The sequence below is a fragment of the Phalangium opilio genome, unplaced genomic scaffold, assembly GCF_054372755.1.
Source record: "Phalangium opilio isolate 3A_F unplaced genomic scaffold, DU_Popi_V2 ptg000082l_1, whole genome shotgun sequence".
NCBI lineage: Eukaryota > Metazoa > Arthropoda > Arachnida > Opiliones > Phalangiidae > Phalangium > Phalangium opilio.
The window spans coordinates 3,930,385-3,952,307 of NW_028324189.1; the positions used below are offsets into that span (position 1 = coordinate 3,930,385).

Genomic DNA, 21,923 nt, shown 5'->3' on the forward strand with positions numbered 1-21,923 from the left:
ATTTTGTAAATTAATTCTTACTTTCGTTTCAAGGATGTTGAAACCGCCACCGATGTTGCACCTACCCTGCCATGTATAACGTAAGCGACCCCATCTGCCAACAAAGAGGGTTGCTTTGCTGGCAACTTGCTTGGAGCTTCATAATACCAAATATGTGTGGCATTCGCTGGGTTTAATATAAGACCAAACGGAATTAATTTTTATTAGGACTATAGCTCTTTGATAATGGCGGCGGTATCTCCCAGATAATAAGATCGCGCTTGATTTTATTTGCACCTTTTATTAATAGCGAGAATTTCAGTGTTTCATTAGGGGTCGTGGATATATATATATATAGTTTTTTGGCTAAAAATTCTACGCGATTTGAATCTAGTAGAGTCGATATTACGCGTAGAAAATTGATTTACCCCTTTTTTCGTAGACGGGAAGCTGAGGGCCGTGACAGACAGGGGCGTGCCAACATGAGCCAAAATTTTCTACTGGAGCGGGGGCAAAATGGCTGCCTAATGTTTTGAGCGGGGGCCTTCGCCACCGCTGCCCCCGTAGTTGGCACGCCCTTGGGTCACTGACAGACGGCAAATTATAAGAGAAATTATAAAAAATGCGGAGGAAAAACATGAGAAAATGAATTTGGAATTTGACAGAAAAATAAAAGAAATTCGAAGTCGTTATGCCGATGTAAGTATAACAAAGCCCATCTGCATCTTATCAATTACGCGTAGAAAATTGATTTACCCCTTTTTTCGTAGACGAGACGAAATCCTTGAGATTATTAAAAATGCAATTGAAAATCGGAAAAAAAGAAACATGGAATTTAACCAAAAAATTACAGAAATTCAAACTCGTTATGCCGATGTAAGTATAACAAGGCCCATCTGCATCTTATCAATTACGCGTAGAAAATTGATTTACCCCGTTTTTCGTAGACGGGACGAAATCCTTCAAATGATCAAAAATGCCATTGAAAATCGGAAAAAAAAGGAATATGGAATTTGACAGAAAAATTAGAGAAATTCAAACTCGTTATGCCGATGTAAGTATAACAAGGCCCATCTGCATCTTATCAATTACGCGTAGAAAATTGATTTACCCCGTTTTTCGTAGACGGGAAGAAATAAATGAAATGATAAAAAATGCCATTCAAAATAGAAAAAAAAGAAACATGGAGTTCGACCGAAAAATGAGAGAAATCCAAACTCGTTAGGCCGATGTAAGTATAACAAAGCCCATCTGCATCTTATCAATTACGCGTAGAAAATTGATTTACCTCGTTTTCGTAGACGGGACGATATAAAAGAAATTATTAAAAAAGCAGAGGAAAGACACGAAAAAAATAAATAGGGAATTTGACGAAAAATAAAATCAAATACGTGGTCATTATGCCGATGTAAGTATGACGTGACGTGGCAAGAATGGGTTTGCCCTCTCCCTATACGACCAAGGCCCAATTTGGCGGCCCCTAAATGTAGGCTGACCTGACATACAATAATGACTCAGCCCGGTAACAATACTGGCGACCGAAATACAGAGTGTACAATAAACAGAGTAAAGAAATTTAGTAAAATCAACTTATCGTCCGTCGATTCCTGATTGTTCCCGTTGATTCTGCGGAACACCCTCATAGATCCCCCCAAAGGCCGGGTCAGGGGCTCACTGCAGGGTGCTCAATATCCCACGTCGTGCAGAGGGAACATGCCAAGACGTACACCAGCCACCAAGTCCGATAGCAGCATACAACAACACACTTCACTTGGTTAAAACGCAAAAGTTAAACGTCCGGAAAATGATGGTGCAAAATTTAAAAAGTGAATCTCGGCGGTGCAGGCTCCATTTGTAACCGCGCGTTCTCAACTGATAGACCGAAAACACACGACTACAAAGTCAATTATTCTAACAAGTCCCATTATCTGGTTCTGATGCCGGTACTAGGCTCCAACTGCCCTGCTCCACGGGCTACCTTCGATTATATCCCCTCGGGCCTCCGGAGATCAGCCAATCCCGGCTCTCGAGCAGACGACGGGTCTGACGTTCAGTTCCCTGGGCCGTCTAGCGGGGATCCCTGGTATCTATTTTAGGTCGCTCCACCTGGTGGTGAACCCTTGTTATTTAATTTTATGAACTGATCCGTACCGTTTTCATGTTAAAAAACCGGTTTTTGTAAAAGTTTGCAAAAAATATTCAATGTTCTGCGAGAGGTTTTCGGCATAAAAAACTCCCAAAAAAATAAATAATGGTAAGTAATAATTCTTAATAAATTTCATTAACTAATCCACCTTATTCCCTTTCGCCGGAAGTTAGGCTTAGCTCGGGATTCATGGGGGTGAGTAATGGGAAGAAAATCGTCTGTTGTCCGCTACAGTACATATTTTTGGCTTTTGTAGCAGACGACAGACGAATTTCTTCCCGTTACTCACCCCCATGAATCCCGAGCTAAGCCTAACTTCCAGCGAAAGGGAGTGGAATTTAAATATATATTGTGGTAATGCTCTTCACCTCAGAAATCCTTATAAAAATAAGTTAATTCATTACGTTTAACAGGGTCAAATACGCCATTAGCCCTTATTATTATTTGTATTTAACTCGTCAGGAAGAGACCTTAATTATATAGTCTCGATAGTTTAAATTTAACTCCATACCTATGGGTTAAGGGTCAACCACTACCGACGCTATATACAAGGCCCATACGGGCTCCCAAAACTAGTAAAAAAACTGGCAGTTTTAATTCGCCACGAATTGCCACTAGAGGCGCTTATATGTCTCAAAAAGATGATCACGTGAGCATGTAGCAGCCGTCTGCTTAGGCTCCTGAGAGGGCGATTGAGAAAGGATGTTCTTTGGGTTTTTGATTGTTGTAAGTGTTGTTTAATTATTGACAAATGCATATAATGTATATAATTTTACAAGGGAATTATTTGTAAATTTAGGAATGTATTTTAGTACTTTTAAAGTTATAGTCCGTCAAATTAATTTCAAATTAGTGGGATAAGTGAAAGTGCTATCCAAGGCTTAGGACTCAGGAGGCTAACTAAACGTGATATTAGCTAAAACCGAAAGTGATATTAGCTAAAACCGAAAGTGATATTAGCTAAAACCGAAAGTGATATTAGCTAAAACCGAAAGTGATATTAGCTAAAACCGAAAGTGATATTAGCTAAAACCGAAAGTGATATTAGCTAAAACCGAAAGTGATATTAGCTAAAACCGAAAGTGATATTAGCTAAAACCGAAAGTGATATTACCTAAAACCGAAAGTGATATTAAGTGATAACTAAACAAACAAAATGTGATTATTTTCTTTTAAAATAAACTGATTCATACAACAACGTGATTTCTTTTAAAATAAACTGATTCATACAACAACGTGATTTCTTTTAAAATAAACTGATTCATACAACAACGTGATAATAATTCAAAAATCCTTCATAATTAAAATTAATATTTCAAAAAAATTCCTTGGAAAATATCTTTGGTTGACTTATTAAAACTTTATTAAATAAAAACCATACCCTAACAACCTTTCTTTAGAAACGACCCCCGATTTAAAGAGACGAATAAGCGCCATCTATCAACCACACAAGTCAAATATATATGAGTGAGGGACCCCCCCTTCGAAGTGAGCCTGTATGGGCCTTGTATATAGCGTCGGTAGTGGGTCAACCAATAATATTTAGTCACAAAACTCAAAGCAAACATTTAAGAGTTTCAAATTAATCATCCAAGATGTATTCTGATGAAATATTTCGGTAACTTCCGTTGTTAAAGGCTTATATTTTCATTGTTTTATTTTTAATTAAAAAAAATTAAAGATAACAAACTTTAATTACCTTTTTAGATGTCGGTTATGCAATTTTGTAAAAAAGCTCCTGCAAATTAGGGTGTAGAATTGCAACCAAAAAGTTCTGCAAGTTTGTAAAAAAAGTTTGCAAAAAGAAGTCCTGCAAATTAGTACCTCCCATTATATTCATGATAATTTGCATAATTTTTATATATTTATTAATTTGAATTAATTATTAATTTATTATTAATTATATCAGATGAATTGCAATTTAATGAGAGAAAATTATCAGAGGCTTTTGCAAAAGGAAACTCAGCTGATCAAGAGGTTCTTTGTTTATTAATTATTAATTATTTAAATTGTAATTAGAATTTATTTCGTAATAAATTATTTTGTAACTCAGATGTTAAATGGAAATTATAACAATGCCTTATCCTTGTATAAGCAAGCTCTTAATATCATTGTGCCGGCAGTAAAGGGTAAAACAAAAATTAAATAAATTAATTTATGACTGTTTAAATTTAATTTTAAATTTTAGAAATGATTCCTGGGCCAAAAAAAGATGCATTACATGCGGAGGTCATTTAATATTTTTTTTAATTAATTAAATTCTACTTGATTTTAATTAATTTCAGGCAGTTAATTGGCTTCGTAAGGGAGAGGAGGCCAAATCCTGCTTAGCTATTCAAAAACTGAAACTGAAAGAAGTTGCCGATGCTACGAAGAAGGGGGAAGATTTAGATGACATAAATGCTACGTTTGGTAAACTTCTGATTTATTATTTAATTCTATTTTTAATCTTAATCTTAATTATTTTATTTTCAGGATCAGGGTGTAACATACAGTAGTTAGTTAATCATATTAAAAGTATATTATATTGTTTTAAATAGTTGTCATTTATAATGTTGATTATATTGTACAATTAAAAGTTAAATAAAGTTTTATAAAGAAATATTTGCGTAAACTTATTCCTTTGATTTATAAGCATTTATATTAATTTTGATTAAAATTAAAACAATTAAACTCGCGAGTGTCAAAACTCCAAACATTCGCGCCTAAATTCAAACTCGTCACGGGTGACACCCTATCTTCAAAACATTCCCTGAGTTCCCCCCATAATTTAAACTAGTCACGTGACACCCAATCTTCAGAACATTCCCGCCTGAATTTTAAACTCATTATGTGACAATTTTAGCATTCTAATTGAACGAATATTAATATTACCCATGTTTTTTGCTAACTACATGTTCCTGGTAAAAATATCACTGATCAGAAAGACAAGAAACGTTACTTACTTTTCATTTTCTCGCTGTATTCCATATTCCTAAGCCTTGGCTCAACTTTGTCAACTCAAAACTCGTGGACTCGCGTACTTTTTGGAGTTTCAAAGCGTGATTTACATTTCAATTTATAAACAAACCTTTTCTAATAATATTAACATTAACAATCGCAATTTAAACCTTCAAAATTATCAAGTTTAGGATATGTTTTATTAGCCCATTCACACGGAGACGGAGCCTAGAGCCTCTAGGCAGACTGAGACTGCAGACTCTGTAGACCGACAGCTGTCGACGTTATGAAATTATGACGTTTGGACAGTTGGCTCAGTCTAGTAGTCTAACTGCACCAATGGGTTGCTGGAAAAAGGGACGTGCGAAACTTGAAATTATACTGAGACACTTAGGACGACCTTCTATGTTTTTTGTTAAAACTTTTACATAAATGACGTGTTTAATATGACAATAAAGTGAATTAAACAAAGTTTCACGTCACATTTCACACTATATTTGAAATTGTTCAATACATTAAACACTATTTACATAAAATTGAAGCTTACCTAAGTACAATGACACATAATTGTACATCAATTCGAAAAATTAACTCCTATCATACCATTTACTTTTGATCATACGAATGGGTATATTATAGGAGGTAGTGGTCTAACCCCTGCCCTGATGCAGAGATTGATCGCCTGGTCCTTTACGAAGCGGTATACAGACCTTGGGTTTGAGAGGGTACTGCGATTTCATCCCCCTAGCCTAATAACCCCCTGCGCGCGCAAAATGAATGTTTAACGTAGGCCTATCTTAAGCCTAATTACTCCAAAAGGCTTAATCAAATGATATAAATCCGACAAAACATTTATACAGTGTATTTATTTAGTTAAGTATTATACATATTCGCTAAGCCTTTAACGCGTAGGCTTCTATGCAAATAGAAAAAACATTATGAGTTAAAAAACATGTATTCAATACATAGTTTACACGCAAGGAGGATTCATACCATTTGCACAAGGAGACCAGGCAGCTTAGAGTGTAAAATAGCAGACGATTTTACGCTCTAAGTCGCTTGGTCTCCTTGTGTTAATGGTAGGAATCCTCCATACCAAAATAAATCCTTGAGAAGTTGAGATACGTGAACATAATAAACGGAGCACGTGGATCACGGATATCACGTGACCCACTAATACACCGAGGGGGCGTGGTCGTATTAGACAATTTTCAGATAAATACGGCTGCTGAATACGGCTGTTGAAAGTTTTGATATATAAAGTTGGTGGCGGCGGCGGCGGCGGGTATAGAATAATTTCGTCAAAAAAAAACCCCCAACAACTTGTTTAATTTAATTACGCAGTTATTATTACTTAGTAATTTTCCGGAAGAAATGGCCGAAAGGGACTCTTCGACGGTGAGTAGGTAGGGTTTTGATGCAATAGGGACTTGGCAATTCGGGCTTAACTCCGCCCCCAGCGCCATTATGGTATGTTTTTTTAACAGAATGAAAGCTATATTAGCCCCTCCTCCTTCTTGTATGTTTTTTAGCACCAGTGGGAGGTAGCCCGACGTTACATGACGTAGTACTGCCAAGTGCCTATTGCAATTAGTGATTGAGAGTAATTAAAGAAACAACGCCTAAATAATTGCGTTTGGTTTAAAATATATTGCAATGTTTAAATATTTAGTTGATTCTGATTTAAATTTAATTAATTTTCAAACTTGACGATTGAATTAATTTTAATTTAACCCTCCGTTTAAATAATTCAATTCATCAATACATCGTGAGTAATTTTAGTTGCAAACATTAAATATCAAGTCCATGTCGAATTATAGCGAGAATATTCCTGAATTTTGTAAATTAATTCTTACTTTCGTTATAGAGCTATATCAGTTGAAGGGGGGAAACGTCACAGTTGGGCCTGCCAATAAACGGAGCCGGTTTTCACCCTCCCTCCGTGCGGGCCACTGAAGAACTCTATGCTAAATTTCTCGCACAATATGCCGCCTGGGCGGGGACTGGCGAAACCCCGCCTCAAAAGCTCTCCTTTCCCCCCGAATTGAAATAGCTCTATAAGGATGTTGAAATAATTTTTTGGTTCGATTACCGCCGGCTTTCAGTTCACGTTATTTGAACTGTTTAAACATCGGCGCCTACATGGTTACGTAACTTAAGTATAAGAGGACGCGAGAGTGTCATCCTTCGCGTATTATCCCCTTCTGGTACTCATTTTTAAACCCGCAAGAACGTTTTGAATTTTCTATACAAAGTATTTAGTTTCTTAAATTTCAAAAGTGCGGCCTTTCACGCAGAGTTCGAAAGAAGATAATCGGAAATTGTTTTTAACTCTTTGGGTCTTGGCAATTTAAATTAAAAATCTTATATAATTTTTTTTTTTAATTTAATCGTTCAAATAAATTTGCATGATTTTAAATTTGCTTTTCTATTCTATTTAGCCGAATATATCCACAAGGACGACCGGGCCAAGTAAAGAGTAAGCAACCCCATCTCCCAAACGGAATTAATTTTTATTAGGACTATAGCTCTTTAATAATGGCGGCGGTATCTCCCAGATAATAAGATCGCGCTTGATTTTTATTTGCACCTTTTATTAATTGCGAGAATTTCATTGTTTCATTAGGGGTCGTGGATATATTTATTTTTTTGGCTAAAAATTCTACGCGATTTGAATCTAGTAGATTCGATATTACGCGTAGAAAATTGATTTACCCCTTTTTTTCGTAGACGAGAAGATATAACTGAAATGATAAAAAATGCAATTCAAAATCGGAAAAAAAGAAACATTGAATTTGACAGAAAAATGAGAGAAATCCAAACTCGTTATGTAAGTATAACAAAGCCCATCTGCATCTTATCGCGCCTTAATTATTCTCCATGCCGTCTTTAATTCAACCTATCTTCCTTATAATCATAAAATGGCGCCGAAACACGGATTCAATTAATAATTATAAAATGGCGCCGAAACACGGATTCAATTAATAATTATAAAATGGCGCCGAAACACGGATTCAATTAATAATTATAAAATGGCGCCGAAACACGGGATATTCGCGGTAAAACCCCTATCTATAACGTAGAAAGAAATCTTCCTTAAGATATTTAGCACTATTGCGAAGGGAAATTATAATTTTGCTCGTAGATTCGCTAATGGGGATGATTTAACAGTAATAATGTTTGTTTTGTTTAGTTGAGAAGAAATGAAGAAAAACTTAAAGAATTGGAAGAAAAAAAAAATAATTAATAACTAATCAAAAAAAATGTTTAAAAAAAATGTTTAAAAAAAATGTTTAAAAAAAATGTTTAAAAAAAATGTTTAAAAAAAATGTTTAAAAAAAATGTTTAAAAAAAATGTTTAAAAAAATGTTTAAAAAAAATGTTTATAAAAATTAAAAATTTGTGCAAAGAAAACGTGTATTTTTGGTTTCCCTAACTTAATCCTAACAACAGATTGTGTTGGCTTATTTCGATACCACTTTCAATTTATCGATTAATCCACTACTATTGTGTACATAAGTCTAGCAATGCATTAGGAATACATACAGCTACTAGAAATCATTGCGTAACCACTGTAGAGTGTAGACCGACAGCTGTTCGACGTTATGAAATTATGACATTTGGCCAGTTGACTCAGTCTAGTAAGGAAACGCAACTGCGTCAAAGGATAGCTGGAAAGAGGGATGTGCGAAACTTGAAATTATACTGAGACACATTGGACGACCTATGTTTTTTTGTTAAAACTTTTACATAAATGACATGTTTAATATGACAATAAAGTGAATTAAACAACGTTTCACGTCACATTTCACACTATATTTGAAATTGTTCAATACATTAAATTAAAAAATATTTACATAAAATTGAAGCTTACCTAAGTACAATGACACATAATTGTACATCAATTCGAAAAATTAACTCCTATCATACCATTTACTTTTGATCATACGAATGGGTAAAAATAAGCACCACAGTCTCCATAGCGCAAACATTCTCTTCTTGGGCAGAGAATAAGTTTAAAGGCACGTTTCTCGCGAGAACACGTTCATGGTCAACTAAAAATATGCGACCCGTCGCGAAATTTAAACTCTTTCTCCAGGACTTTGATAGAGATTGTAATAACAATTTTCGGGAAAATGTTCAAGATCAATGTAACCCGTTTGTAGTTCTAATAACCGGGCCAATTCTTTTTTTAAACCAGCAAAATTTGGCCTTTGATTAGGGTCCGCGGCCCAACAACCCTTAATGACCCTGTAAAGTTCTGGTCGGCAGTGATAAGGTCGTTCCATCACGTTACCCTCGCGCACGTGGTGTACAACTTCTCTTGGTCCCATGCCAGGGTAAGGGGTCGAACCTGGTATTGTCAGACATTACAAAACATGAAACATTGACGCGCACTTCTGATATCAAGAACCAAATTACGCACCTAAAGTGACTATTTCCCATAAAAGGACCCCAAATGCCCAAACATCTGATTTTTGAGTGAAAACATTCAAGTATAGAGATTCAGGGGCCATCCATCTGATTGGCAAAGCGCCCTATTTTAAATTACCATAAAATAATATTAATTAAACAATGAGATTAAATAATTTTTTCAAGGCATACTTTGGACTTCTGTTCATAGACTTCATTCTGTTTTTCTTTGACGCAACGTGCCAGTCCGAAATCGGCAACTTTACAAACTTGGTTATGATCAACCAAAATATTTCTAGCTGCTAAGTCCCGATGAATAATCTGAAATTTTCATATTGTTTATTTATTTAATTAATTAATCAAATTTTAAATTTAAAACGAACTAAAATTAATTCTTACTCCTTTGGCAGCGATATATTCCATTCCCATTGCAATTTGGTACGCGAAGAGGGTCAGGTCCCTTGAGGTTAGAGAGTGGGATGTAGGATGGCAATTGTAGTAATTGCGATTTGTTCGGTGACTCCTCAGGAATGACAAGAGTTTGCCCCTAATGACGTACTCCAGAATTAAATAGAAGGGTTCTGCATAAATAACATTAAAGAAGAGTTAAATTTTGAAATCTTTACTTCAATTCATAAATAACATACCTTGAAGCGTGCAACAACCCAACAACGTAACCACATTAGGATGCCTTCCAAGCATCTGCATTATTTGTAACTCCCTCAATAACTCCAGCCTTTCTCTTTGAGATACGTTTCCTGTAACACGTCGTATTGTCACGTCAAAACACTTTAACTATAAACTTAGTAACAAAGTTGTCGTTACCTTTAACTGTCTTAACAGCGACAATCACCACACCAGGCACGCCATTCAAGTGTCTGGCTTCGGCCTTCCATACTTGACCAAAGTTGCCCTCTCCGATAATTTCAGTCATCAACAAATGATTTCTTGGGAATTCCCAAGGATTATGCACTGTTTGTTGATGTGTAGGCACTGGTTGAAGGGCTTGCCGATGAGTTATAGCGTTCTGAGCTTGCCATGATTTTAAATAATATTTCGAGTTGTCTTCGTACTTTAATTGAACAATTAAGAAAAAATAAGTCAATACGTATGTCTCGAATTGCTATTGTCACGGTCAGGTAAGTTACGTAACTAAATTAAGGTAACAAGGATTGTTGAATAAAGAAACGGAAAACTTTCACGAGACTGAATAAAAGTATTTATTTTGGAAGACAATACCAATTGTCTAGAGGTACTTTACATACCGGAACCATTTCCTTGAAACTGTTTGATCGTTTGGTTGCATAGACTAGTTTGGGTCCTGGGAGTCCATCGGCCGCCTTGACGTAGGCAGTGGCGTAATTACTGTTGGCGTTCGAGCTGTCCGGAACTGAACTACCAGAGTAATCTTCTTCGGAATTACCCTTCTAATGATGTTAAAAATAATGGGAGAAAATATAGCAATGAGAAGGTCATCGACACAAAACAAAAACCTAGCTGGGAGAAAACATTTTTCATTTTCTAATTTTATGAAAAGGGAAGAATTCAAGAAGGTGCAACTCCATCCGGCACTTTTTTTCTGAAGGGTTATAAGCAAGTTCATCTAAAATTACGTGGTCATGAACACAAAGACAATTCCAGGTTCAACTGAGAAACTACTAAACTATTTGTATTGCATGTGAGAACAATCCTTTTGTAAATAAACACAGAGATAACAGAATTTGTAAGGATGGACTAAAAGCTATTTAAATTATGAATCATTCTGATATGTCTGTTACGTGATCATAGACTTATGTAGAGGAAAGACCCCCTAGGCCATCTTAGAGACTTTATCAGATTCTGTCATTATTCATGCTTAGAGATAATGGAATAAACGTCTCCAAACACTAAAATAACTCGAATGACCGTCCATAAATTCATTATATTTTCATGATAGATGTATTAAAACGTTTCATCAATTAAAAACACCTCTGTTATGACATAAAATCAATCAAAGTCATTAATAAATTAATTAAACTTACTTTCTTGTATTTTGTCACCATCCACTTAATACACCAAGCCAAAGCTCCAGCTGCTGGTAAAATGCCCACAATACCAATAATATATATTTGAGTATTGCTAGTTGAAGATACACCTGGAAATTTGGTCATCAAGTCTTCTATAGCTTCTACAAATAAATTACAAAAAAAAAAGAATTAAATTAGATAGGCGGAATTATAAATTATAAATTACAAATCATAGATTTATCAAATCCGGTTCGAATCAAATCAGGTTATTACAATAATACCTTTCAATTAATTTTATATAAAAATCAAGAAACTATAGCCCCTCGATCCTTGAAAGCAAAAATTATATGACTTCAGATTTCTATTTGTAGAGACACCCAAGGCTATTATATCCGCGAGAACTTTCTCTAGATGATTATATAGCGTATTTCTGGTGGGGATAATTTTTTTACTTTCCTGTTTCAGAACGTGGTTGTACTACGTTTTCTTTTTTCACCATACTAGTACAAAGATATTAAATCATATCGTAGTAATTACGCGAGGAAATGATGGCGGAATTAATCACGAATTCAAATCTCGTTAAATTTAATTACCTGGATGTGTTTATAAATTAACTGGTTATAATTTGCAAAACTGAAACATGTATTTTGTAACTTTTTTCTTGGAAAGATATAATATAATATATGATCTTAATTTCTTTAGATTTTTTGTTAATGTTAATTAAATTAACTTTGGGGTGCTGTTGTTTAAATAATCACCACCCAATAAATAAATAAAACAAGTTTGAATGTCTATCTCTACTGTTACAAAAATCAATAAAAAATTATTGAGATAAATGGCGAGGCATGGATTAATATTGAAATACCGATTTTCTAATGTATATTTAGAGTTCAACTAAAGTAAATAATACTTCTCTTCGAGAGAAGTGTACCAACCACAAAACGGGGTAATTGTAACATGATTCTTCCCAACATTATTTTACATTGGAGCAAGGTTACTAAACCGAGGATTTAGTATACCAAAAAGTTATAGAATTCACCCTAGCACGGTGCGATGTCCATCTGAAGTTTGATGAGCAGGAGAGCAAACAAAAAGAGTGAGCCTGGGAAGAATCATGTTACATAACTAAAGTATTAAGTGTCATCCTTCTTCTATTATCCTCTTCTGGGTCAAGCAAAGCGTTCAGTGGTTTTATTATGGTTCGATCATTTGGATCTGATGAAAACGATTGACAATTTGATCCAATTGGACAAACTCAACGAAACTTACCATTGGTGTTGTTGAAAGGAACGAACAATCGTATATTTCCTTCGTTAGTTCGAGTAGGAACAAATGGAAAGTTGACGACAACGGGAGTGCGATTTCCCGTCACGTTTTTCCTTTCGGGTTTGGCCTGCAACGTCGTTCGAGTTGTGCCGCTGACTTCGGTGACTTCCGCCAAATCAGTTGGTGGTAAAGTCGTCGTCAAATTTAACAAGAAATTCTCCATCATCCGTGAGATTTTCCTTTTATCGTTGTCCGACGCTCCAACGACGATAGATGAATTGCTGGACAAATCATCCTCGTCCGAGGAAGTGACCAAACCATCAGCGCCAACCGTACCTTCCGCGTTCACTGTGTACATAAAGATAGGAAGAAATATTTTTAGTAAAAAAAGTAAAGGGAAATTTAATAACTGTATTTAAAGATGACGATATCATTCAATTTTGAGAAGCGGGTATCAAAGTTGATAATATGTAATGCGCAAGTTCATACTCGAATAAATATCACGGAAAATTGAGTATGCTACAAATTTCCCTAACCCATAATATAATAAAGTCAATATGAATAAACAATATTTCAGGTTTTTTTTGCTGCAATGGTATGGTTCTAACAAATTTTAACGAATAAAGGTCAAAATTTCACAAATAAAAAAATAACAAGTTGGGAAAACCAAAATATTACCTCTCCGAGTCAAGAGGTCTACTACTACAAACTTATTTACCTAGATATGGAATTATTTCTCTTTTTTGAAGTAAAAATTTTCGAAATATTGAAGCAGTATTCCAAGCATAGCGAATAATACAGTAAAGCAGACGACATTTTACATCCAATAAGGATAAATCTTGGACACATGGATATCAGTCAATGGGGAAAAGATCAGGAAATGAAGTCTGCGCTTCAGCTGTTTACCGTATATTCTGATAGCTACATTCACAACTCTGATCCGTTGATGCCTCTTCATTTCAGACACGAAAATCAAAGCCCAAAGTTTACTTCACCTCAGGCCTCAATTATTTACTCTTCGTTTCACTAAGCCTAAAACGGATGATACTTATTTTACCCGCCGGAGTCTAGGTCTTAGTTTTCTTCATGAAATCGCTAAACCAAGGATTATTCTATATACAGATGTAGTATAGCTTAAGTAATATATAAACAGCCATTTCAAATAACAATATTAAAAAAAATCTTTGGAATATCAAAATGAAACAGAGCTTTAAAGCTACAAAAGTACTAAATGCATCATAATTACGAAAAATACTTCCACATATTCACTTTATATTATGGAAAAAGGGAATATTAAGGTTCTGTATGATTTCTTAACACATCAACACAAGGCTAACTGCTAACGCGACGCACTAGTGTAACAATGGACGGACACACACAGACAAAAACATAGACTGCTTTTTAACTCTTTCCGTATTAATTTTGAGTTGAGAAACAAGATTATCTTTAATATTTAAATAAATATAATTATTTTTAATTATTTTAATCTTCAATAATTAACATTAATAATAGTTAAATCGTTTAAAATAAAGTTATACCTATTATCATCTCAAACTTTGCTAATATTGACGTTTAACGTGAAGGTTACCCCTCTTGCCCGCTTTCTTCAAATTTTGGGGTATATATACGATTCGTTTCCATTATAATAGTAAGGAAAAAGCGCAATTGCGAAAACCTTTGGTGGCGATCCCACCTTAGGGAGGCTAGACGTTTCTCGTAACCCTAGCTGATCGCCGCGTATATCCTAAAACCAAACGATGATAATGGAGTAGATGCCAATGAGACAGATTGGTGTCTATGTGGAATAGACGGAAGACCAGTAGATGGTGGTGTTTAGAAGCCAGAATGTACAGACTGGCGTCCAAGTGGAATGGACGAAGACCAGAAGATGGTGGTGATTAGAAGCCAGTATGTACAGACTGGTGTCCATGTGGGATGGACGAAGGTCAAAAGATGGTGGTGATTAGAAGCCAGTAAGTACAGACTGGTGTCCGTGTGGGATGGACAAAGACCAGAATATGGTGGTGTGAGAACTCAAGTAGAGGAGCCATTTCCGTGACTGTGAAAGCAGTTCGGAAATGGCGAACACGTTTGCTCCGATTTGGAAACTGCGAACGCGGTCACGTGGGTGTAACAACAGACAGACAGACACACAGACAGACAGACAGACAGACAGACAGACAGACAGACAGACAGACAGACACGATCGTTACAGAACCTCTCCGTGACATACGTCACTCGGAGAGGTAAAAACACGCTTAATATTTAAATAAATATACGTATGCAAATTAGGTTAAATTTAATAAAAAATAAATACAGAAATAGAAACTAAGCTTTAACCGTAACGAAATCAAATCAAATCAATATTCGTAAGATTTTCCAAATGGGCCAACTCTCTCCTAGAAGTAAGTTCTAGACTCTAAAATTAAACAGAACAATAAAATGAATATAACGCTAAACATCGAAATGGCATCAAAACGCGAACACCCAAATCTACAAACCTACTTTTCTCATTAAGAAAAATTAAAAAGTGTGTTCTAATAAACATATTTTTCATATCTTCAGTGGATCTGAACTGAGTATTGATACAATAGGATTGCGTACATTTTACAATAGATTGACCTCGATTGGAGAACACTCATTGATAAATAAGAGCGTTACATCCGTAATTACCTCTTAAATGAAACCACTAACAGAATTAATAAAACAGATTTGCAAACACGGATTTTTTTCGGCACTCAATGGGGTACAGTGTTACCTCGGTACTGTACATCTCTAGGCTCGGTTCACCGAATACCATTAACCCCCTAAAGAAACACGGCGTTAAAATCATTATTAAGACAGCTAGATAAAACAGAAAAAAAACATTCCTACACATCTGGCCTACCTATAACCAAATAACTAATCCAAGGATGTGACACAATCACGAGCGGTGCGACGTCGTTCCGCTAACACAGAATTTACAAAATGAATTTATGTAAAAGATTACTATAGCCCTAATCTAAGTAAAAATTCTTGCATAACTGATATTTATTTATTTATTTGGGACTTCTTTAGGGTTCAGTAAGTCTCCAAGGATTTGTCCCAGGCCATACCTCATTTTTAAACGATAAAAAATATAAGTTTATAAGATATTTTTCATAAGTATGACACTTCCTGCACTTCGTAATGCTACTGAGAGACTTACAGCTCGAGCTAGTTCGAGAACGACAAGTGAGAATTGAAGTTTTTTTGCAGGAATTCCCTCTAGGTCCTATTTAGTCTGTACTAAGCCTTTGACAGCGCCTCACCTGGCGTCGATTTACCTCGAATCGATGACCTACCTCATTCACTTCATGACAAGCTCCAGTTTGTAGCCACTTGACAAACTTATGGAACATAACTTATGGAACTTATGTTTAAAAGCTCCTTCAGATCTTTTAGAATGTCCTTGGGGTCTGGGTTAAGGCTTATGTGTAATTATTGGTCTATAATCTCACCCATGTTCATCGAAACTCAAGATAAATTTTATACCAAGCACGCAATATTAGGTTTAATCATTCCATTGTCTTTCCGGTCCAGTAGACCAGCCGCCCATTTAAATGTCACTCCCACTAAATGGACAATAAAGACAATCGTCGCGCCCCATTCTTCCAACAAGGGTGTTATTATAAACCTTAAATTTTTACCTTTAAATTGGTTCAAGGTTCATTTAGTACCGATTTAGTTAACAGGTGGTATTTATAACACTTCGGTAACTAACTATCCTGAAACCCGTTTTTTGCCATATATTTTCATAAGTTAAATTTTTAAATATTGCAATAGTATTATTGCTAAAGTGACTGTCACAATTTGACTGTAAGAGTACATATGTGTTTAACCAATTACCCAACAACTTCTACAACAGAATAATGTATCTTCAAATGAAAAACAATGCGTATAATCAAGAAGTAATATCTAGTTTATAAGGGAGAAGGTATAAGATGCCTAAGTATTCGCTCGCCGTAGTCCCCCTTACAAAATACAAGGGGGGATGGAAAAGGAGGCCGGGATATTTCGCCTCTCCTCAGTCGGAAAATACGTAATTTTCGTCATTCGCGTCACGCTGACGTGAGTTTTCAAGAACCAATTAGATGTTGGTTGTAATTTAGAGGCGGGGATTAACTCCGGACCTACTATACGTTTGGACTGGAGATAAAGCTGGAAATGTGGCGAATTTATACCTTCTCCCTAATAAACTAGATATCACTTCTTGGAATAATAAAAGAAAAATTTTATCCACCCAAAAATGAAAAAGAAAAATAATTCCAATGTATTTCTTAATGCCAAGTTTGTTGGAGTATCTGGTTATGTTAATGATAAGATACTTGAATTGAAACCCTTGTATGTGTACTTGCGAGACGCACCTAAACGGTGTAGGTGTACCTAACGTTCTAGCATCTTATGATCTTGAATAGGAACACAAAGATGCCCTCTCTAGACGACCTCTATTGTTTTCGTTACTATAAGCAAAAGGTGTATGTATGTTTTATTTTTATAAAGGGTTTTTCTGCTTATATACTGTAAGGGAGTGGAAACTTTGAAATTTTAAGATTTTTTTAGCGTATTATGAAAGAGTTTAGAATGATTGAAGTGTCCAATCTCTTGGCTCTCGCTCACCAGGCTAGAAAATGAACTTGAAGGCGTCTTACTCAAGCGCGAAGGACACACGTATGGAGAACTTATTATAATGCTAAGATCTTTATAAAGCAACCGAAAGATTTACTGAGTTATTACTCTCAGCTAGGCTACCTATGCGTGGGATTTTTGCCAAAAAAGATGGAGAAAATACCCCTGATTCGACCTTGAAGGACGTACATAAGTTTTTTGATAAAAAAAAATCTCCTTTCATCTGAAGAAATAATTACGATTTTAGTTGAATTCTTAATAAACTCTTTTTTCTTTTGGATGAAAAATCGCAATCAATTTATAATTAGAAATGTTATGGATTACGAGAACATCTGTCGGTCAGTGTATTCATAATCAAACTTTAATCAAAACTAGATTTATTTAAAATAATAAAATCAGAATTCAACTTATTTTTTTATCAAGAATGGTTTAAAACGAGTTCAACTGAAGTAAGCTTCAATTTTGACGTTGTGTTAAAAATAATTTAATGTTTTTCAGGTTAAAACTAATTAATTTACGTCAGTTTTTACTTGATTCTTGACGTATTTAAAAAGAAAAAAGAAATATTGAGGATGTTCAATTTAAAAGTAGGTAAGGAAAAGGTATAAACATCCGTTTTAGCTTCATCAAATCTTTATAATAATTTTTTACACAGAGTAGGGTGGTAGCTTGTAATTCCGAACACTTTTTTAAAATCGATTGAAACATGACACACGTATAATGTTATGAGAAATATTTGATATTGTACCAAATAGCTTGAACATTTGCGCTACTTTTGAGCCTATTTTGAGCCAAAATTACCGGTAACTTGTGGAGAAATATCTATTTCCCCATTTCTAGTAGTGGCGTCCAATTCCGAACTGATGTCTTGTAATTCCGACGTAGGGGGTTTCAATTCCGACCCCCCGCTTCCAATTTCTGACCCCCCGCTTCTAATTGCCGACCCCCCGCTTCTAATTTCCGAACCCCCGCTTCTAATTTCCGACCCCCCGCTTCTAATTTCCGAACCCCCGCTTCTAATTACCGAACCTGCTTACAGGGTTGGCAAAAATCCGGATAATTTGAATAAAATCCAGACCAGTGGTTTTTATTGGATTAAACCGGATTTTTTAAAAACACGAGTTATTTTAGGGTTTTTTGAAGGCAAAGTACTTCTGTGTAGCTCTTATTTTAGTTTTGGGGCACTTCCCGACCCCTAGCCCCGATTCCAATGTAAAATAGTCTGCTAGTTTAACTGATAAAATGTTTCATGAAATCAATTTATTTCCTGAGTGCACGAACCTAACACTAGCGCGGCTCCAGTGGATCCCTTACAAGGGGACTTTCCTTCTAAACTCCGGGTTTGGCTTGGCAAAGGCTAGTGGGCGGGATTTATACATGCACGTACAAATTCCGCCCACAAATGCCTCTAGCTTTCCCAAGCCAAAACTGGAGTTCGTAAGGAAAGTCAAGTTGTCCACTGGAACCAACGCTATGCTTTAAGTTCGAGTAATACTGGAAAAATATTGTAAGCTGTAACTGGACAGTAACCGGTAACATAACTATTAGTTTTATCATTTATAATAAATAATCTTTAGTTGTCGCGTCATATATTTTTCCCTTGTTTCTGGTTGTATTTTAATTATTTTTATGGCACAAAATAGATTTTTCCCCATTCATAATTAAGCCGGATATTTTACGTGGTTTTTTAACACCACCACCTGTAATGTGGTATAACTATGGTGAAATAAACTTCAGCGCCTATCTCATTTGTATGCTAAATTGGGATTATCTAAAACTGAAATATTTTTTTCATTAGGTGAATCGGGATAAAATTCCCTAACCAAGGCTTAAGTTTTGGGACGTTAATTCTATAATAAATTTCGCTTTCAAGTTTTAAATCTCTCGTAGGTTAATAGGATAAAAAAGATTATTAATAAATGCAACAGCGATTTACATTACCTTGATCGTCATATTCCATATTCAAGTAGGTATAAACCTTTAGCGACCCGTTTATGCAAAAGTTTGAAACGCGCGAACGCAAATTTTCAAACTTGGCGCGAGATTGAACCGTTATTTTTTTTATCGCGGAATAGTGTACGAGTACGAGTGACGGCGCCGCGGCGGGGAGGGAAGGAAACAGGGACTTTACGCTAGCCGGGTTAAACTAAAGTTGTCTGCTTGAAAAGCCCGGGAAAACGTATCGCCGTATTATCGAGGATAACTAATCTGTTAAACCATGTCGTTTAATAGCGTTAAATTTAATTTTACTGTCGATAATTTATGATTAATGGAGTGTTGTTTCGAGTGGTCGGAATTAGCTGCTCGCAAAGGTTTTTATAAATATTCTTTTATTAATTTAATTTTGAGCCAAAATTTCGTTACGAATGCTTATTTTGTGGGGGAAAACTTGACGTTTTGGCTGAAATTGAGTTTATTTGCCTCTGATTTATCTGAAGAAAATGAAACCTTATTTTCGGAGGCATCAGGGTCGGCATTCCCTTTAATTGACATTAAATTAAATTCGCAAATTAGGTACATTTTTATTTCGTGTCACATCGTTCCCTGACTTTTAGATATGGATTTGAAATGATGTTTTTCGGATAGACAATGAATCAAGGCATAATTTAAGCCTATTTTTCACGGTCTAAAGCCTCGCAAGTAAAAGAAAAATCAATTTAAAAAAACTGTTCGGAATTAGAAGCGTTCGGAATTACAAGCCACCACCCTACTCTGTATTGAAAAAGAACCACATTTCCTGCCCGGCCCCTCTGGTATTGTACAAAAACTATTCATAAAGGCTATAGTTAAATTAAACTGTTAAAGCCCTCGAAATAGCAGACGACACAACGGAAGTATGGTTCTTACAAAATAGTAGAACAAAATGGTTCCTAAAATTACTGTATTAAAAAGAAACTTAAAGTCTTTAATCCAATCTTTAAATCTAATAATCCGTCTGCAACGGAAACTATATGAGGCAAGACAAAACAAAAAGGTACACGGAAACATCTTCAACCAACTGTTAAATAAAACCACTTTAACAACACGAGTCGATAAAGATTAAACTAACACGGAACAACTTTAATAAGATACTATAAACCTAATAACAATAATAAACGTTCTTTAAGTTTAAGTTAGGCTTAGTATACTAGAGAATATACTGAAGTTCTTCCATTCGCATCTAGAATTTAAATGATTAAAACATGAAAAACAAAATGAAATAAACATTTTCTCGGGCCATTGGCCTAAAATCATTTCACGCTCATGATTTCAAAGCTAAGAGTTTTCCAAATCAGACACCGATCCGATAGTTGAGAGACAAACACAACAAAAGGATTGTCCAAAAGATGGTCTACAGTCTAGTCTCGAAGGCGTCGTGAAAAAGCTTCAATTTTATAACTAAAACAACTCAATACCGAACCGTAAAGGTTTTTTACTTCAGCCAGTGAATGGTACAGGGTATCGCCCAAATTACATTGGTATCGTATAAAACAATTGGATATTTCCAAGAAAAAAATGCAAATCACCTTAGAATGTACTTACATTAATGTGGAAATACAATTCTTTCTTATGGTAATTTCTGTTGTTTTTAAGATTGTTACGGTGTATAAGTAATAAGGATCTGATTTAGTTGAACCACCAGCTTCATAAGGTTAATAAGAAACAACCATTTCGTGGTTATATAGCTTGTTTTTAACAGGTATTGTTAAATATACCGTGACTAGACCCTTTTTGTCTGCATTTCGTTTTTTATCGCAAACCTTATTAAACCATTCACGTTTTACGGTACTATACATATCACTATCAAACAGTTAAACTTATAAATAAATCATTAAAAAAGGTTTTCTCATTCTTTTTAAAACGAGTTTCGTTTCAATACCGGCTTGTGTTTTGTTGTATTTTTGAAGTTTTTTAATATTAAATTACAATCCGTTTCTTTTATTAAATTTCATTGAACTCCTTGTGATTCTATGAAGGTTTCACTTTTCATAAAAAATAAATAAATAAATAAATAAAAGTAGGTTTTTGTCAATTGAAACTGAAGTTGTTGAAATGTGACTCTTTCTATGTATGAATTGTTAAATTAAAATTAAAATTTAGTTTTAAAAGAAGTTCAACGTCTTTACATTTAAATTTAAAGTCCTTCACGGCGTGATGATTCTATAGTTAGTAAATATTCACGTGGGTTCTTACAGGATGTAGTAGAACTAACAGGAAACCTTCATTTAATAATTACTTAATTTTGAAAAAAAAGATCTAACTGAAATTCAAGTTTTCTTATAAAGAATTTCATTCAATGTCAATTACGCGGAATTTACTTGGAATCGATTGAAGAAATTCCGCATTTTTTTTAGTATGCACTTTGTAGCTTTTCAACTATTTTCAACAGGATTTAACCAGTGTTTAACGTCAAAATCGATCAATCGATAATTCAATTTCTAGTCTAGACCAATCAAAATTAGCCTACACTTTTAAAGTGTATGCTAAAAAAATATTCTTTTGCAAAGCATATAAAATTATATAAAAAAGGACTTGGTTTGCCCAAG

The 21,923-nt window shown here is 35.0% G+C and overlaps 3 protein-coding genes across 12 annotated transcripts in view; 2 read left to right on the top strand and 1 right to left on the bottom strand.

Moving 5' to 3' along the window:
• The window catches only part of LOC149651008 (serine/threonine-protein kinase ULK3-like), a 48,223-nt gene extending 43,496 nt beyond the window's left edge, over positions 1 to 4,727 (top strand). The window contains exons 10-13 of the mRNA XM_089847750.1: positions 4,179 to 4,254; positions 4,314 to 4,354; positions 4,411 to 4,537; positions 4,601 to 4,727. Coding sequence (XP_089703876.1) covers positions 4,179 to 4,254; positions 4,314 to 4,354; positions 4,411 to 4,537; positions 4,601 to 4,623 — 267 coding nt within the window. The 3' untranslated portion in view covers positions 4,624 to 4,727. The remainder of the gene's footprint in view (positions 1 to 4,178; positions 4,255 to 4,313; positions 4,355 to 4,410; positions 4,538 to 4,600) is intronic.
• The window catches only part of LOC149651009 (uncharacterized), a 46,700-nt gene extending 38,871 nt beyond the window's left edge, over positions 1 to 7,829 (top strand). The window contains exons 8-11 of one of the 9 annotated variants that reach the window (XR_016371021.1): positions 422 to 678; positions 750 to 855; positions 927 to 1,033; positions 1,105 to 1,568. The gene's annotated coding sequence lies outside the window, so the exon portion shown is untranslated. Of the gene's footprint in view, positions 1 to 33; positions 1,569 to 7,795 lie in introns of those variants that run through there. The other 8 variants (XR_016371022.1, XR_016371020.1, XR_016371019.1 and 5 more) reach the window with 8 other exon arrangements.
• Positions 7,830 to 8,859: 1,030 nt separating this feature from the next.
• LOC149651011 (tyrosine kinase receptor Cad96Ca-like) overlaps positions 8,860 to 21,923 on the bottom strand; it is a 46,653-nt gene continuing 33,589 nt past the window's right edge. The window contains exons 2-10 of one of the 2 annotated variants that reach the window (XM_089847761.1): positions 12,754 to 13,098; positions 11,500 to 11,645; positions 10,744 to 10,905; positions 10,304 to 10,550; positions 10,126 to 10,236; positions 9,878 to 10,059; positions 9,671 to 9,799; positions 9,492 to 9,603; positions 8,860 to 9,419 (exon numbers count right to left, since the gene is read on the bottom strand). In XM_089847761.1, the coding sequence (XP_089703887.1) occupies positions 9,148 to 9,419; positions 9,492 to 9,603; positions 9,671 to 9,799; positions 9,878 to 10,059; positions 10,126 to 10,236; positions 10,304 to 10,550; positions 10,744 to 10,905; positions 11,500 to 11,645; positions 12,754 to 13,098 (1,706 nt within the window). In that variant the 3' untranslated portion in view covers positions 8,860 to 9,147. The remainder of the gene's footprint in view (positions 9,420 to 9,491; positions 9,604 to 9,670; positions 9,800 to 9,877; positions 10,060 to 10,125; positions 10,237 to 10,303; positions 10,551 to 10,743; positions 10,906 to 11,499; positions 11,646 to 12,753; positions 13,099 to 21,923) is intronic. The other variant, XR_016371030.1, reaches the window with a different exon arrangement.